Source organism: Ammospiza caudacuta, chromosome 24 (assembly GCF_027887145.1).
Source record: "Ammospiza caudacuta isolate bAmmCau1 chromosome 24, bAmmCau1.pri, whole genome shotgun sequence".
NCBI classification, from domain to species: Eukaryota; Metazoa; Chordata; class Aves; order Passeriformes; family Passerellidae; genus Ammospiza; species Ammospiza caudacuta.
Genome location: NC_080616.1, coordinates 7,214,922 through 7,231,650, shown reverse-complemented (window position 1 = coordinate 7,231,650; position 16,729 = coordinate 7,214,922). Strand labels below are relative to the sequence as shown.

The 16,729-nt window shown below is 56.7% G+C and overlaps 3 protein-coding genes across 4 annotated transcripts in view; 1 reads left to right on the top strand and 2 right to left on the bottom strand.

Annotated features, from left to right (window-relative positions):
- Positions 1-749: 749 nt before the first annotated feature.
- On the bottom strand, positions 750-9,428 carry ZNF76 (zinc finger protein 76). Of its 2 annotated transcripts, XM_058819294.1 has the most exons (15): positions 9,389-9,428; positions 8,362-8,516; positions 7,108-7,188; positions 5,929-6,006; positions 5,562-5,767; positions 4,971-5,048; positions 4,522-4,638; positions 4,208-4,283; positions 3,796-3,921; positions 3,513-3,692; positions 3,072-3,305; positions 2,651-2,775; positions 1,800-1,940; positions 1,598-1,711; positions 750-1,282 (listed from the first exon to the last, which is right to left on the bottom strand). In XM_058819294.1, the coding sequence occupies exons 2-15, from the start codon at positions 8,432-8,434 to the stop codon at positions 1,178-1,180; spliced, it is 1,734 nt and encodes a 577-aa protein (XP_058675277.1). In that variant the 5' UTR covers positions 8,435-8,516; positions 9,389-9,428; the 3' UTR covers positions 750-1,177. The 2 variants fall into 2 exon arrangements, with proteins under 2 accessions (XP_058675277.1, XP_058675278.1); XM_058819295.1 differs by lacking the exon at positions 9,389-9,428 and having other exon boundaries at positions 8,362-9,042.
- Positions 9,429-9,940: 512 nt separating this feature from the next.
- Positions 9,941-12,694, top strand: RPL10A (ribosomal protein L10a). Its single transcript, XM_058819412.1, has 6 exons — positions 9,941-9,987; positions 10,195-10,269; positions 10,348-10,428; positions 10,726-10,874; positions 11,672-11,844; positions 12,487-12,694. The coding sequence occupies exons 1-6, from the start codon at positions 9,983-9,985 to the stop codon at positions 12,655-12,657; spliced, it is 654 nt and encodes a 217-aa protein (XP_058675395.1). The 5' UTR covers positions 9,941-9,982; the 3' UTR covers positions 12,658-12,694.
- A 3,494-nt stretch (positions 12,695-16,188) lies between these two features.
- Positions 16,189-16,729, bottom strand: part of SCUBE3 (signal peptide, CUB domain and EGF like domain containing 3) — a 29,271-nt gene continuing 28,730 nt past the window's right edge. The window contains exons 22-23 of the mRNA XM_058819382.1: positions 16,543-16,622; positions 16,189-16,411 (exon numbers count right to left, since the gene is read on the bottom strand). Of these exons, the coding sequence (XP_058675365.1) occupies positions 16,262-16,411; positions 16,543-16,622 (230 nt within the window). The 3' untranslated portion in view covers positions 16,189-16,261. The remainder of the gene's footprint in view (positions 16,412-16,542; positions 16,623-16,729) is intronic.

The window sequence follows — 16,729 nt, the reverse complement described above, 5'->3', positions numbered from 1 at the left end:
CGGCCCGCGAAAGCTCCGCGGTGATTTGAGTTTTGGGCGGAGAAATGCCCGTCCTGGGTCAAGCAGAGCTGCCCCTCGCAGCCTTCGGGAGGGATCGGTGTCAGCCGGGAAGCGGAGGTGTCAGCCGGTGGCTCCTCTCGGGCTGTGCCCGTTCCGTGCCCATCGTTCTCTGCAGACTCCTCTGGGATGTCCAAAACAGGACCCACGAGGCTGCTGTGAGCCTGTGCCAGGCTCGGGTTTACAGGAGGATCTCCAAGGGCTTCTCCAGCTCTGTCCGCCCAGCACCCAGGGCAGTGAAGGGACGGAGAGGGCAGGACACCGGCCCGGGGAGGGGAGGATGCAGGATGTGTTCACAGACACAATTCCCTTAATCTGGGTTTGCAGGAGGCCCTGGAAGAGCCAAGGCCTGATGAGAGATTTCAGGACGTGTCCCTCCAAGCCACACGCTGAGGGTACAGCTCACCCTGCTCCCAGCCCTCCTCTGGAACAGCTGCTGCTTAGGCAGGAGATGCTTGGTCAATTCCACAAATCTCCTCAATTCTTACAGCTGCTGAACACCACCATCCACCCTCTCCTCCCAGCTTCCACCAAAGAGAAGAGGGGTCCTTTTAAAAAACAATTTTAAAATTTGTTTTTATTTCAACTCAGCATTTACATCCAGGTCTAGCTCAGCTCCTGGCAAGTGCTGGCTGCTCTGCTCCACAGCCAAGGGATCTGCCATGGAAGCCCTGCTTGAAAAGGAAGCATGACAAAGAGATGGCAGAACTGCTGTTGGAACCATCCCAGTGCTGGCTCCAGTGGCAGGAACTGCTCACCCTCCATACCAAGCTCAGGACAGCCTGGCCTTGCTCTGATGGGCCTTTATTGCTTCTGTGCATGTGCTGCCCACTGAGCTGGAGGGGTGGCCAAGAACGGGAGCAGTTGGACCATTCCTGGAGGGAGAGGGCAGGAAGTGCCCCTGAAGACAGAGCTGCTGCCCAGAGCGCAGGAGCAGCCCAGTGTACCTGCCCTCCCTCTCAGAGGGAAAAGCCCTTCAGACAGGGTCACCCCAGCAGCCCTGTGCCCTGTCAGTGTCCCAGCTGGCACAGGGCACACGCTGGCACTGCTCAGACACTGTCCCTGCCACCCCTGCACAGGCTGGGGCTGGCACTGCCCTGCCCTGGCTGCTCTGCTGGCCTCAGCTCCCCTTCCCAGGCAGGGCTGTGGCAGGGGGCACTGGCTCGTAGTGGATGACTGCTGTGGCCATGCTGAGGGCTTCCTCCAGGCTCTGCTGCTCTTCCAGCTGGGGAGGGAAGGGAGAGAGACAGAGAATGAGTGCTGAACCCCCAAAAGGCAGCTCAGGGGGCTCCCAGCAGGACAGAGGGGTGACACAGGTGGGTGACAGGGGGTGAAGCAGAAGGACAGAGGGCTGAGATGCAGAAGGGTTGTTTGCAGAGGAGCATTCTGCAGTCCCAGCAGGATGTCCCTGTTGTTCTCTGCACACAGGGCATTTGGGAATTAAGGAGCAAGCCCCCCAGGCAAGCAGCAATGCAGCAGGGCCAGAGGTGGCAGTGGGCGGCCAGGGAGTGAAGGGGAGAGTGGAAAAGCCGTGTGGTACCTGCACAGCAATGTGGGTGCCGTGGGAGGTGGCCAGCAATGCCACCTGCTGATGGCAGAGCGGGGCAATGTCCGACTCCTCTGACACCACCGCCCCAGAAGCGACTACGGTCACCTGGAAAAGTTCAATTAATCTTGTTTTAAAAGAAAATGCAGCTCTCTTCTAGCAGAGGCAGCAGGGGCAGCCCCAGCTCTGTCTGTACCTCCTGTGCCTCGGTGCCATCACTGCTGGCCACAGCCACGGTCCCAGTGTCCCCTCCCTCGGGCACGGCGAGGACCCTGCTCTGTGCCACCACGCCGATGGCACTGCCCAGGGCCTGCAGCTCCTCCTGAGACAGACTGACCTGGGGATGACAGCAGAGCTCAGCGAGCCTTTGGCACCTCCTGAGTTCAGCAATGCATTGGCCTGGGCAAGGAGGAAACAGCCTCTCTGCAGGACTCAAGGCACTGAGAGCTCCAAGCACCAGCACCATGGAAAAAATTGACAACAGGACAAGAGAACTCAGAGCTTGGGTCTTCAGCCCTCCCCATCCCACCACATCTTCCCATTCTGCCTTTTGTCTGAAGCCTGGATGGAGACAGCTTTGTGCACTGCAGCAGCACGAGCATCTCAGGCTAAGAGGAAACAGGTCACTGCTGGCAGCTGCTTCCCTTGCCCTGTGCCACAGAAGGAAGTTTTTTCCAGTCAGCACAGGGGCAGCTGGTGGAGGGAAGTACAAGAAAAGCACTGCTGTATACAAGTGATGACAAAACATCTCCAAATGCAGCCTGGGTCAGCAGAGCTGGGGAGCCAAGGGCTGCCAGTGACCACACAAACACGCAGAAACCCTCAGCAAGGGGGGCACTGGGACCAGAGAACCCCACACCAACACTGCAGCAGTGGGTGAGGATGTAGAGGGAGCCCTCAGGGCAGGAAGAGCCCAAGAAACTCCAAGGTCTGAAAAAAATGCTGGAAAAAGCCCCTGCAAAGAACATCCTGGCTGAGTGGAGGAAGAATCTCACTTCAGGTAATAACTGCTGTCCCTGACATGCTGGAGGCTGTCTGTGTCCTTACCTGCTCTGTCCCGTCCTGAGAGATAAGTGAGATTTGTGTAGGCACAGCATCTTCTTCTTCATCTTCCTCCATCTCTGAGAGGAAAGCAATATGCTGACTTTTCAGTGGAGAGCCTCTGTCAGCAGCTGGATCAGAGAAGGGGAAGAGCAGCATTATGAGAGTGTGAAAGCCCATGCCTGGCCTCTGGACCTGCCTGTGGTCTCAACACAGAAGAGCACAAGACCATGATGGCCTGGCAAGAAGGACCTTTACCTCTCCCTGTACCACAGAATGGGCAGGGGCCTGTTCCCAACCTCCTGGACCTTCCAATAAATCCAGCTGTGATGGGGAAGCAGGCAGCCATACTGCGAGAGGGGCGTGTCTGCTCCTGCCGTCACCTCCCTCCCTTTTGCCACACCTTGATGGGGGAGTGGCCGCTCACCCTCCAGCTGCTGCTGCTCGAACAGGGCCTGCTCGCTCTCCTCGGTGGCCTCCAGCTCGCCGTGGCTGCTGCGTTTGTGCATGGCCAGCGTGGAGGTCTGTCGGTAGGTCTTGCCGCAGCTGCTGCACGTGTAGGGCTTGCAGTGCGTGTGCACCACGTGGTGCTTGTACAGGCTGGAGTACTCGGTGAAGCGCTTCCCGCAGCCCGGCACGGTGCACAGGTATGGCTTCTCTCCTAGGGCAGAGGCCACAGAGCTGAACATCACCCTCCTCATGCCCTGGGGAGGGACTCTCCACCAGAGCAAACAGCTGGAGACAGACTGCTGGAACAACAATCAATCCAGTGAAGCAATTCCCACCATTTCCTCCAACTCCCTGATCCACTCCTGCGACAATGCCCATTCCAGCCCCACCAAGCTCCCTGCTGCTGGCTCCCTCCTACCTGTGTGGATCCTCATGTGGTTCTTGTAGTTGGTGGCGCTGGTGAAGCCCCTGCCGCAGCCAGGCTCTGCACAGGTGTAGGGCCGCTCGCCCGTGTGCGTCCGCATGTGAACCTTGCGGATGTTGGACGTGGTGAAGGAGCGGCCACAGCCCACGAAGGGACACTTGAAGGGACGCTCACCTGCATGGACAGGGTGCTGAGGGTGAGAGCTGCCACCGTGCAGCCACCTGGAGTCCCTCTGAGTGGGCTGTGCCCTGTGCAGTTCTTGCCCCGTGCTGCTCACCCGTGTGCGTGCGGATGTGTTTCTGCAGGTCCCCGGAGGTTTTGAAGGCTTTGCTGCACAAATCTTCTGGACACTTGTACGGTTTCTCACCTGTGTGTGTTCTCACGTGGCTCTTCAGACCATACCCTGTCCAGGACAGAGACCACAACTAAGTTTGTAATGAGAAGGAAAGACCATGACAAGGAGTACCGGCCCTCAGTGCATGTACCTGAGTGTTTGTGTTGTGTCTGCAAAGGTTGAAAGGGAAGAAATAACCAACCCCAACACCACTTCCAACCTTGCTGCCACCATTATCTGCCCACAATCAGTGAAGGCTCCCGTGCTGTGATTCCCCTGGTTTTAGATGCTCTGGATATTGTGCTCTACTGGCTTGGACACAAAATGAAATCTGCTCAAAACAGGAATTTGTTACCTGTGGCAAATGCTTTCCCACAGCTTGGGAAGTCACACGTGTATGGCCGGTCACCCGTGTGAGCACGTTCATGTACCTGGAAAAGAAACAACAGGTCCCTAAAATGAGGTCCAAGGGAAGGAAGAATGAAAACTATGGAAAAATGCTGCTGGAGAGAATTTAAAGTTCCCTGCTGGATTTCACCTTGGCCAATTGACACATCTGGGTCTCTTGGGGAGCTCAGCAGTAACTCAGCTGCACACAGCAGAGCATCCTGCTCTGGCAGTGTAACCTGGGCTGGTCTGGCCTGCACCCTGCCATGCCACCTGCCTTACCTTGAGGTGGTGGGCAGTGGTGTAGAGGCGGCCACAGCCTTGGTACCCGCAGCGGAAAGCTCTGCTGCCGACCTGCTGCCCCTTCCTGTGGCTCTGCATCTCCTCCTCCTGCAGATCCTGCTGGGACAAGTACTGGAATCAATCCAGCAAGCCACCACAGCTTCACCAAGCCCACACAAATATTTCCCTCCTTGCCACACATATGCACTCCTGCAGTTATCTTCCAAAAACATGTTCCTACAAAACAGTTTGTACATGGTGAAGCCCAGGTGACAGGGCTCTAGGAACCTGCATTTCCCCCTCCCACCTCCCAGGGTTCTCAGACATGAAACTCCCTTTCTCAGTTCATTTGAAAAATGTGCAGTTAGTATTTGCTAACTCAGCAGAGAAGCCACAACATTTTTATAATTAGTGGCAAAGAGGAGTTCCAGTCATTGAAAAATTCAGACCTGGGAAGAGAGGTTGCTGGAGTCTTTACTCTTCACATGGCAGGTGTCTGTCACTCCTTCCTCTTCCTCGTCAGCGCCCTGTGAGTGAAGAAGCACAGGCCCTGTTTGTGTGTCCCTGTGCAGCAGGAAGGCAGTGACAGCCACAGTGCCACCCCACCCTTCCCCAGCGAGCAGGGGCTGGGCCTGCCACAGCAGGAAGGTCTGTGCCCAGCTCAGCACTGCAGCACCCTCCTGGCAGCCCCTGCTCCACAGCCCATGGAGATGGGACAAAAAGGCACTGCCTGGGATATTGGGGTGGGACACTGCAGTGACAGCACAGCAGGATCTGAAGCTGCTTTGGTTTGGAGGTCACCATGGGGACAGTGGCCATGGCTCTGGCACACCAAAGGTTGTGTCACAGCAGCTCTCCTCCCTTCCCAAACCTCAGCCTGCAGCAGGTTAAGGGTGGCAGGCCCAGCACCCCGCAGGACCAAAGAGCCCCATTCCGTGTCCCCAGCTGCCAGGCACCCCTCAGCACTGGACCCTGTCCGAGGACTTCTCTCAAACAGGGAGGGCACAAACTCAGGCCAGGAGATGCTGCTGTGCCCTCACCTTCCTGCCATACTGCTGCAATGCATTAATGGTGTCCACATCGAGGCCATCATCTTCCTCCTCCTTCCCAGGCAACCCCTGGAGCCCAGCTTCCATCTGCACTTGCAGGATGGTGCTGCCAGGGGCCACGATGACAGGGTGGTGGATGTAGGCAGTGGAGCCATCCTCCAGCTGGACAGCCTGGAATGTGCCAGGCTCGTAACTCTCTGCAAGAGGAAACGTTCAGGTAAAGGGCTGAAAAAAATTCAGCTGAAAAAAAGCTCAGTGTGAGGCAGGAAAAAAGTGCTTCACCTCCCCAGCCCTGGAAATCTGAGACATTCCAGCAGCTTCTTTCCAGCTGCCAGGGAAGGAGCAGGGAGTGCTTTACCTTTGGCTGTGCTGTGTATGAAGGCCATGCTGCCATCCTCCAGCACCACTGGCTGCCCATCTTCAAAAGCCACAGCCTCTAAAAGGAAAGGAAAACATCCACACACCTTCCTGGAGCATGCAGCTGAGGCTGCCAGGCAGGAGAGGACACAGGGCTGCCTGCTTGCCCTGAAAGGCAGCCACAGGTGTAGGTTTTAAGACACCATCTATGCCCCTCTGATGTGAATGGTGAGGTTTTCAAGGCTTCATGCACAGATTTGCCTCTTCCTTTGCTCAAAGGAGTGATGCAGTGTCTCACCAGTTTCAAAATGCCAGGTTATATCCCAACAAGAAGGGGATATAATGGAGAAGGATGGCTCTGGCACAGGGGAGTGTGAAGGAGGGAAGCACAAACATCCCATGCCAGGGGAAGCAGGGGTGAGCAGAGCCCCTCTCACTGTGCATGTGAAGGCAGGGAAGAGGCTGCAGGGGGAAAGGGGCACAGCCAGCTATAAAACATCCATTTCCAGCAGCCTTTGGAGAACAGAACAAGGAGGTGGCACACAAGGAGCATCAAGGAAGGACTGCCCAAGGTAACAGAGCTCTTTCTACCTGCCCTTTGGCATCTTGGCATGGCCAAGGATGATTCCTCCGTGCCCCTCTGGTGCCTGCCACATGAACTGGGCTCCCAACACCTCTCTAATGTTCCCTAATTTCAGAGATGATGTTGGCTGATGGGTCAATGGCTAAGGTGGCATTGTTCCCAACAGTCCCCACACGACCCCTCCCACCACCAGCACCTATTCCAGAAGTAATGCATTATCTCACAGTTCAGAGGAAATTCCTGCCCAGCTGCTCCCACATGAAACAACTCTGTGTGTGCTGTGTGCCTGGCACCAACACAGCTCACTGGGCTCGTGGTATGACAACAGGGAGAGCCCACAGGTGAAATGGCACTTGAACATTGGTCTCCACCTCCACCAAATTCACCTTCTCATCAGATTGCTAACGACTTTGCAGGCAATGGCCTTGTTTACTCAGCCACAAAACCACAAGAAAGAAAACCCCAACAGAAACCCTATGTTCATGTGGAATTTTGAGAGCTGAACTGACAGAGGAGCCCAAATGCTGGAGCACTGAGAGCTGCAGCCACACCTACAGTGTCCTTCCAAAGAGAAAGAGGGCAGTGTGTGTTCCTCACCTTTCTGAAATGTCACCTGGTGGATATAAGCTGTGGTCCCATCTTCAAGTTCAATGACTTGCCCTTCAATCAGCTTTTCACCTGGAACAGTTAAAACACACCATCAGCTGCTGACCCAGCCCCTCTGCCCACAAAAGGGACAAATTGTCACTTCTAGGCTGGTGTGGATCAGCTCTTCCCCACAGAGACACTTCCCAGAAATGCTGCATTGCTTTGTCTAGACAGGACACAAAGACCCTCAGGCACCCCTTGGTGAGGAGCTGCCCCTCGCAGCTCCTCGTGCCAAGGAGCAGTCAGAGCATACAGAGGAAGCAATTACACTTGTGTTGGAAGAAAATACCAACTGTGTGTGCTGAGCAGCATCAGCAAGGGCTGGGAGATTTATCTACTACTTTGGCAGAGGATCAACTGTTAGGAAACAATTACAGCACCTCAAGGAGCATAAAGTGCTGCCAGTGTTGAGCTGTCGAGGCTCTCAACTCTGCCAAAGCCTGACTGCAAACCTGTAATTGTGACTGAGTTACCCAAAGATTTGGTGCAGAGAGGATTTGATCCTTGCTCCATCCCACTGAACATGGAGAATCCAGGTTGGTTTCACCTGGAGCAAAAGGTTTGAGAGGGGTCACACAACCTGGTAGTTCCAAGACAGCACAGCTTCACACACATAACAAACCTGCAGTGAGTTTGCACAGAAAACGAAGCAGGAGAGCAACCCCCAGGACAGGGAGCTGCACAACTCCTCCATCCTGTTCTGCAGGCTGGGAAACAGCGTGCTCCTCTTCCTGGGAGCAGTGGGTGGTACAGAGAGGGGCACCTCACCAACACCAGGCTAAGGGCAGGTGTGGAATTTGGCACCTCTCTGAGTGGGGAAAGCACTGCTGTGAACCAAACCCTGTGCACACCAGGGATGCAAATCCACCTGCTCAGCCCAGGGGAAGTTTTGGTGGAGCAGAGCCCTGCAGGCCACAGCATCAGCTGCACAGCATCAGCTCCCTGTCCACAGCAGCCCTGGGGAGAACAGGGCTCTCCTTGTCTGAACAGCTCCTTTATTTCCACAGCAACACCTCTCCCATCTCCACAGCTTCACTTCCAAACCAGAGGCACGTTTGATTTGTATTTTATTTCACATCACACTCCAGTGCAAATCCACCAGCTGCCCGTGTGGCAGCTCCCACGCCGTGAGGGGACCTTTTGGTGAGCCTGACTCTCATTTCAGAGGCAGGAGGAGCCTCTGACAGCCCGAGGCTCTGTTACCTCTGGCAGCCTGCTGCAGGTAGGCCGTGGTGCCATCCCCAAGGGTCACTGCTGGCAGCCCCAGGCTCTCCATCCTGCCCCGAGTCCCCACACATGGATCCTGCCTGGCAGCACAGGGGCCTGTGGGACACGGGGTTGGTGTCTTTGCTTCGAGCCTTAAGTAAAAAGAACAATTCCGTTTCAATTTCTGCCCTTAGCTTCTCCTCCTCCTTTTGTTTCTCCACTTTTGCACGCTAGGAAAGGCTTGAATGGCCTCAAAAGACTTTTGAGGTTTAAAGGGGTAGGATGGACAATGCTGCATCCTTCCCACACTAAAGGCAGGCAGGGATAAGAATCTCTTCCACAGCCAGATATGAAATAAAGCTTATCAGTGAACTGAAGTGACAGACTCTTCTTGAGACAGCACAAATGTTATATTCCAGCCCTTCCCGTCCTCCAAATGATCTGCGGGGGTTTCCAGCTACTTTAAATCCTGAACCTACAGGCTGAGCACGTCCTGCGCTGCAGCACACAGGGGGGATGAGCTTTATTCCTCCTTCTCCCCTCCCTCTCCTGACTAATTCCCAGCCTTCCGAGGGACGCAATCCCAGGCTCTAAGCAAATGATGCTAAAGCCTGCACACCCCCACAAGAACATTTGCTGATCGGTAATCTTGCAGAGGCGCCACAGCGCGATCTTCCTGAGCCACCTCGGACAGACAAATCTTTGATCGTTTCATTTCCAGCAGCGAGCGAGGAGCACAGTGCCCGCCGCCGCTCGGTGCCCGCTCGGTGCCGCCTCGCCCCGCGCTCCCCGCACCCGGCGGAGGCTCCGCTGCGCTGCCCCGGCTTTCACCCCGCCGTGCCCCCGACAGACCGGGGAATCGCGGCACGGGCTGCGAGGGCAGGGCCCGGGGGGCTCCCCCCGCGCGGCGCCCCGGGGGCTGAGGCGGCTCCGGGCCCGGGGGGCTCCCCCCGCGCGGCGCCCCGGGGGCTGAGGCGGCTCCGGGCCCGGCCGCCATCGCCGCCCCCCCATCCCCCACACCGACCTGAGCTACCCGCCGGGCCCGGGTCCGCCGCCGGCCCGACGTGCACCGCGCGCGGCCCCGCCCACCCCGCAGCCCGCACGGCGGCACCGCCCCCGCCCGCCATACAGGTTCCGGGGCGCGCGCGCCGCCCCACGGCCAATGCGGGGAGTGCGGCCGGCGGCGCATGCGCGATGCCAACGCTGAAGCCACACGGCCCCGGTTTCCGCCGCCCAGCCCGGCCCTGGCTGCCGGCGGTACCTGCCCCGTGACCGGGACCGGGCAGTGCTGCCGCCCGCGCCCAGCCTGGACCGGCAGCTCCTTCCCGGCAGCTGCTGAGGCCAGCCTGGGGCTCCTGGGATACACTGTGAAGCGATGCGGGAGCTCCTATCCTGGTGGTCGGACACAGAGGGCAGTGATCCCCGGTTGTTTATTTAACACGGAAGGAGATGCGGGCGGGCAGCCGGGCAAGCCCCCCGCGCCGCTCCCCGCATAGCGGCCCTGCGGCGCCGCTCCCAATATGGCGGCGCGCCGGGCACTCCAGTCTCGCGAGATCTCGCCACTATTTGTTAGCGCGCCGGAGACGCTTCCGGTCCTTCGACCCGAGCAGCTGCAGCCATGAGGTGGGTGCAGCTCAGCGTCTGCTCCGCTCCATCCGCCGCCATCCTCCGCCATCCGTGCCCGGTGGGGGCCGCGGGGTCGGCCGGGCGGCCAGCGAGGCGCGATCCTCGGTGCCGATGGCGGCGGGAACGCGGAGGGACCGAGGCGGGCTCGGGGCCGCGTCCCGGGCGGGGCCGGCTCTGAGTCCCCTCTGCCGTTTCCCCCCGCAGCAGCAAAGTGTCCCGGGACACCCTGTACGAGGCGGTGAAGGAGGTGCTGCACGGCAGCCGTGCCAAGAAGCGCAAGTAAGAGCCGCCGACACGGACGTGTCACCCCCGGCCTCGGCCTTCCCCCGGCCGGGCCTCACCCGGTGCCTCCCGCAGGTTCGTGGAGACGGTGGAGCTGCAGATCAGCCTCAAGAACTATGACCCGCAGAAGGACAAGCGCTTCTCCGGGACCGTCAGGTTCGCCATCCTCTCGCTCCTACCCAGCCTTCGGCGCTGCCCGGTCCCGCTCGGGGCCGCAGCGGTGCCGAACCGCTCGGGGAGTCCAGCGCGGCCCGGCCCGGTGGGGCGGCTGGACGGACCCTCACCCTGGGTCTTAAAACATGAGGGGAGGTGCGGCAGCCCCCGGGCTGTGCCCACCGGCCTGCCCGGGACGGCAGGTGAGGATGCCCCGTGCTGCGGTAAGGTCTCTCCGTGCTGGCTCCGTGCACACGCGCTGGGGCTGGCCCGTCACTGACTCGGACCTTCCTTCCCCAGGTTGAAGTCGACGCCGCGGCCTAAATTCTCGGTGTGTCTGCTGGGGGATCAGCAGCACTGCGATGAGGCCAAAGCAGTTGACATCCCTCACATGGACATAGAAGCTCTGAAGAAGCTCAACAAAAACAAGAAGCTGGTGAAGAAGCTGGGTGAGTGTCCATGAGGCTTTTCCCCATGCTCAGATTTCCGTGTCATGGTTAGTTGCAGAGCTGAAACTCTGAGCAGAGTCAGCCCCAGTACCAAAATCTGCCCAAAAACTATTAAGCCACCAGGCTGTTTCCAGTGCAGATCTGACAGATCAGTACTGCAGGAATGGGGCTGGATGTCCAAGGAAGGGAGAGACACAGAAAATATCCCTGTCAACAGTTTCATCCTTTGCTATGTCCCTCACTTTCCTGGTCGGGGAGCTGGAGGGCAGCAAAAGCCAGGAAACACCAGAGGCAAGAGTGAGCTTTAGTCCTGCAGTTCTTGTGTGCACAGAATGAAATGCACTCATTTTTTCTTGGTCAGAGAGAGAAAATCCTTCCCTTTCCTGAGAACTCCAGAGTGCCTCTGGTACATGGCTCAGGCAGACAGGAACTTGCCCCTCAGTCCATAATGGGACGTGGAACTCTGAGCTTTCAGGTGATTGTTGGCTAAGCTTCTCCTAGATGGATCTTCTGTCTCGCTCATCCTGCTGTGCACAGGCTGCAGCAAACTTGGAGCTCAGCAAAGGACAGTTCCTTCAGGGAGCAGGATTTGGGTCACTGTGTTGTGTGGGGCTGGGGCCTGGCTGCTGTGACAATCATTCCTCAAAGATCCTTGGCAAAACCAGCTCCAGTTCTGGTGGGACCCAGGGAATGCTGGATTTATCTGCATGGAGGAGTTGCATGATGTCAGCTGAGTCCCTTCTGGAGCTTGGGGTGGGAGCGGGGTCCATCCTGAGCTCCTGCTTGTCTCCTTGCAGCTAAGAAGTACGACGCCTTCCTGGCCTCTGAGTCCTTGATCAAGCAAATCCCTCGAATCCTGGGCCCGGGCCTGAACAAAGCTGGGAAATTCCCTTCCCTGCTCACCCACAACGAGAACCTGGTGGCCAAGGTGGATGAGGTCAAATCCACCATCAAGTTCCAGATGAAGAAGGTAAAGCCTGGCTTCAGTTGTGTGCCCGGGGGTCGTTCTGTGTCTCTGCCATCTCTGGGTTGGGCTGTAGGTGTCCCTCGAGTGCTCCTGGAGCTGTGCTGCTTTCCTCCAGCAAGGGGAAATGTACCCAGAGTGTTCCATGGGCAGCCAGGAAGGAGGAATAATTTAACTGTGGTTGGTGGGTCTTGGAGCAGATGATGAGGAGAGGGTTGGATGTTTCAGTGCTGAGCACAATCCAGTGTGATTAATGCTGCTCCCAGCACGTGGGTGCTGCTCATGGCGTGTCCCTGGGGGGCTGAGCATGAGTGGGGCTTTGCTGGGGGTGAATTTGGGACTTGGCTCTGTCCAAGTGAACTTGGGAGCAGCTCTGGAGATCCTGAGGACACAATGTGAGGGTTTGCAAATGCTTGAGCATTTAAAGTAGCTGAACTAACGATGTCCTGACACTTGGCCTCTTGGCTCAATCATAAATCCTCCTGCCTGTGGGGAGCATTGACTTCCAGGCTGCTCAGAGAGGAGCTTGGCCTCTGCCACAGTGCAGAGAGAGAGCTGGGGGCAGAAAGTGAAGCTGGTGTGGGCATGTCCAGGCCGTGGGTCAGCCCTTTGCTTTGCCTGTGTATCTGTACCTGTGTCTGTCCCCAGGTGCTCTGTCTGGCTGTGGCCGTGGGTCACGTGAAGATGACAGAGGACGAGCTGGTCTACAACATCCACCTGGCCATCAACTTCCTGGTGTCCCTGCTGAAGAAGAACTGGCAGAACGTGCGAGCTCTGTACATCAAGAGCACCATGGGGAAACCCCAGCGCCTCTACTAAGGGCTGGGGGCAGCAATAAACCCTGCAGACACCCTCAGCTGTGTGTGCCTGTGTTCCTGAGAGCTCCTCGGGGAGGCTTTGCCAAAGAGCTCCTTGCTCCTTCCAGGGGAAGGGCTCAGATGAGGCCTTGATGTTCATTTGAGAGATGATGAGTTGAGAGAGAGATGAATTCCAAGTGGAGCTTTTGAGGGAAGGAGCCTCACTCACCCCCCTGCATTCAGAGAGGGAGGGGAAGGGAGGGATCCCACACTCCCCCAGAGCAGAGGTGTCCCAGCAGGTGCAGGTTCAGCAGTTGTGCCCACAGAGGGGACCCTTACCTGGTGCAGAGCTCACCTGAATCCTGTGCAGAGCCCAGTCCTGCTCTGGGAGGGGCAGCAGAAATGTTTAAATGCAAGTGCCCCTCACCTGCCCACACCTGCCCAGGTGCAGCTCATGAGGACTTGAGCATTGTCTGAGAGTCCAGGGGTGCTGAAGGACAGAGCTGCAGCCCAGCAGAGGGGTTGGGCTGAAGTAGAGGGTGTTTGCCATCCCCTCTGAGCCAGTCTAGCTCCATGTTCTGGGCTAAAAATGAAATTAAGTAATGTTCATAAATAAATACATTGTGCAGGGACTGGAGAGCTTAGGGAAGTGCAGCATTTAAGCTTCTGGGGGGAGAAAAAATACTTTGGGCCCTGGAAAAGCTTGTCAGCGTCTGAGGGAACAAAACAATGAAAATAGCTCTGGATCCTGCTGTTAGAAACCTTTAAAATAAGCATCAGAGCCAGTCTTTGAAAGATCAACACAACACCAAGAAATTCCATTTAATAATTAAAAAAAGACAATACAAAATGCAAACATTTCTTTTTACAAAGTTCAAATAATTTTTTTTCTTTTAATCAAGTGCAAATAACCTCATGAACTACATCTTGCTCATCACTTTAATCGTTTCTGTTGGAGATGGCAAGTCCTGGCCCACTGCAAAAGGCAGATATAAATACTCCAACAGGAAAAAAAAAAAAAAAATAAACCCAAACCCCCAACAACCTTAAATTTTCTTGACTGCTTCAAAACCTTGATCCCCGAGGTGGCTGATGTGGGTTCAGCCTTTCAAAGCCATTCTGAGCTGGGAGTGGGTGGCTCCAGGGGCCCTGTGGGATTCTGGGGGCGTTTTTGAGCTGTTTGGTGAAAGCAGAAGGGGGAAAAGCTCCATTACCAGGAGGATGTGCTGCCACCTCACCCTTCCACAGCAGGGAGCAGAGGTGGCTGGTGTGGTGACACAGCCAGGACAGCCCTGTAACCTGACATTAGATGAGCCAGAGTTAATCAATCAAAGTTAATGAACTCTGGTGGGCACGAGGGCAGGGTTGGTCATTCCTGGGCTGGTTTTATTTTTGCTGGTTTTATTTTTGCTGGGTTTTTTTTCCTTCTAAATGCTACGGACCCTTTCAAAGGTCACTGTCCTGTGTCACTGTCCCAGAGCCACAAACCCTCTCCAGATCCCTCCAGCAGCTTTTGTGCATTAAAGCAGCTGCTTGCAGACAGCGACCAAGTGACAAACAGCTCAGCCCACAGATGTGGAGCTTCCAAACAGGCTGGGAGCCGGCGGCAGCAGGGGAAAATCCACAGCTGGGATGAATCAGGACAGACTTTTCCAACTGACGCGTCCTGGGGACAAACCTCAGCCCCCGTGCCAGTGCTCAGCCCCTCACAGAGCCCGGGAGAGGCTCCTGGGGTGCTGGAGCACTGTGGATCGAGGAGGGAAAACAGGATGGAGGAAAGATGGACCCAGTGGGACAGGCAGAGCAATAAATAATGGGTTTGTTAAAAGCAGGGCTGGGCTCAGGTGTGGGCAAAGGGACAGTGAGGGACAAGTGGGGACAGTGATGGAAAGGAGCTGCCGCTGGCAGAGCTTTAGGCTGGTTGATCATTTTTAGTCCTGGCAGCTCCAGGTCTTTGAGAGGATGAAGATGGGGATGAAGGTGTGGGGAGGATGACAGCTGAGAACTGGTGGCAGGGCTGGAAAAAGAGGGAGGCTTGGAGAGGAGGAGGAGAGGGGTGAGCAGTGGTAGCAGTTGCCTGTCCCTGGGAGTCCTTCTGTCCACATGAAGATGCTGGGGGCACAAAGCCACCAGTGGTGTCCGCCTGGCCCTTGTCCCCAGCTGAGCCTGTCTGGGGAGGCAGATGCAGTGAAACAAGGGTGGCAGGATGGGTTTTCCCTGGGATCTGCACCCCACTCCCTGGGGAGGGACTCCCACAGCATCCCTGCAGGGTGAGAACACCCAGGGATGGGGCCAAAAATGCCTGGTGGGACTCAGAGGCACAAAAGCTGCCCAGGTCTGTGAGGGTGGGATTGCTGTCCCTGGGGGAGAGATTTGGGGGCTGAGTGGAGGGCCAGCTTCCCTCTCCTCCCAGCCCCATCCTCAACAGGTGCTGGCTCATCTCTGAGCCCCTGCAGGGAAACAAAATCAGTTTGCAGCAAGCAGGTGACAGAGCTGAGTCCCCTTGCAATGGGACTGGGACGCCCAAACTGTGGCAGATCAGTCTGACAGGACCAACTCCACCCCCATGGATGAACCAAGACGCCTCCAACTCCCTGCAAAAACTCACCCCAATGCCCCGAGCAGGAGAGGCACCATCTCCCCCCAGAGAGGGGCTTTTATCGGGGACAAACGTGGCAGAAAAGGCCAGAAGATGCCATTGTGCTGGTCAGCGCAGCCCAGGCCCAGCTTGCTCTGGGTGGGTGGTTTTTGTTTTTCTTGCAAACACACATTCTCGTTTCTCAGGCAGATATAAATATTGTCGTTTCTAGTAGAAAAAAACAAAACAAAACAAAACAAAACAAAACAACTTCCCTCTAAATAATATAAGGAAGACTCAAATGATTGCACTTAATACATATGAAAAAGGTAGAAAGGAGGATATCCTAGTGCACAAACATTAACTCCTGCTCTTCTCAAAGCTTGCTTTTCCGAGTTACTCTTTGGCAGAGCTTGTAACAAAGTCTGGTTTCTTGGCACGAGTGTCTGGGGTGTGTGGAGGAGGAAGGGGGGCGGAAAGAAAAAAAAAATCGAACCCGGCTGAAAGTCCTTCTCCTTTGCTCCCTGTTTTCTCCCGTGCAGCCAGACATTGTTCTCCGGGAACGTGGCTTGGCTGCGCTTCCCTCGCAGCACCAGCGCGGCTCTCCAGCGGGCCGGAGCCACCACGGTGCTGCGCTGGTGGCCTTTCCCACCGCTTCTTTGCGTTTCCTTTTCCATCCAGTCGGCTTCGTCGGTCCTTTTCCCCCAGAGCGGCGCCAAAAGCTGCGGCGTTGCCTCCTGCGCTCCTCGGGGGCTGCAGGGACAGGGACCCCCCTCACTGTCCCGGGCTGCTGCTGGCACCAGGGAACGGGGACAGACCTGGCGTGAAGGAAACCAAAGGGAGAAGCACACGGGACCACTACTGCAGTTTCCTAAAACCTTCTGCTTCGGAAGAGGGGAGCGGCTTCACCCCGGTCTGCAGGGAGCGGCGGGGAGATCGTGGGGAGACGTCTGCGGGGCGAGCAGAGGCGATCCTGCCGGAGCCAGGCGGAGGGAGGAAAAATCAGAGAGGAGAAGGAAGGGAGAAGAGGGTTTCCTTGGCTGCGGGGCTATTTGTAAGGCCGGAGGAAGCTGGAGACTTTGGAGCGCAGGAGTTTGATGAAGGAGCGGGGCAGCATCTCCTTGTGCTTCTCTGTGTACTTGAAGTAGTTCTGGGGGTGCGCCAGCACGTCGAAGAAAGCTTTGATGAGCTTCTTGTCCTGCAGGGAAGCCGAGCCAGAGGGAGGTTCAGCATCACCTCCATGCTCCCCTGAAGCCCCAAGGGCAAGGAGAGCAGGAGGCATCCCCAAAAGGAAGGATGCCCTGGGGGGTTACAGACTTGGGGGCTCACCTTGAGGATCTCCTGGTGGTTCTCAGAGGCATAGAGCCTTCCATCCCGCACGATGTCCTCCACCAGCTGCTCATAATCCTCTGCCAAAACACACAGGGCATGAGCTGCCACTTGTCCCCAAACCTCTGGCCTCCATCCTTCAGTCCACTCCTCCCAAACGCACTGGAGGTGTGAACTGCAGGTGACC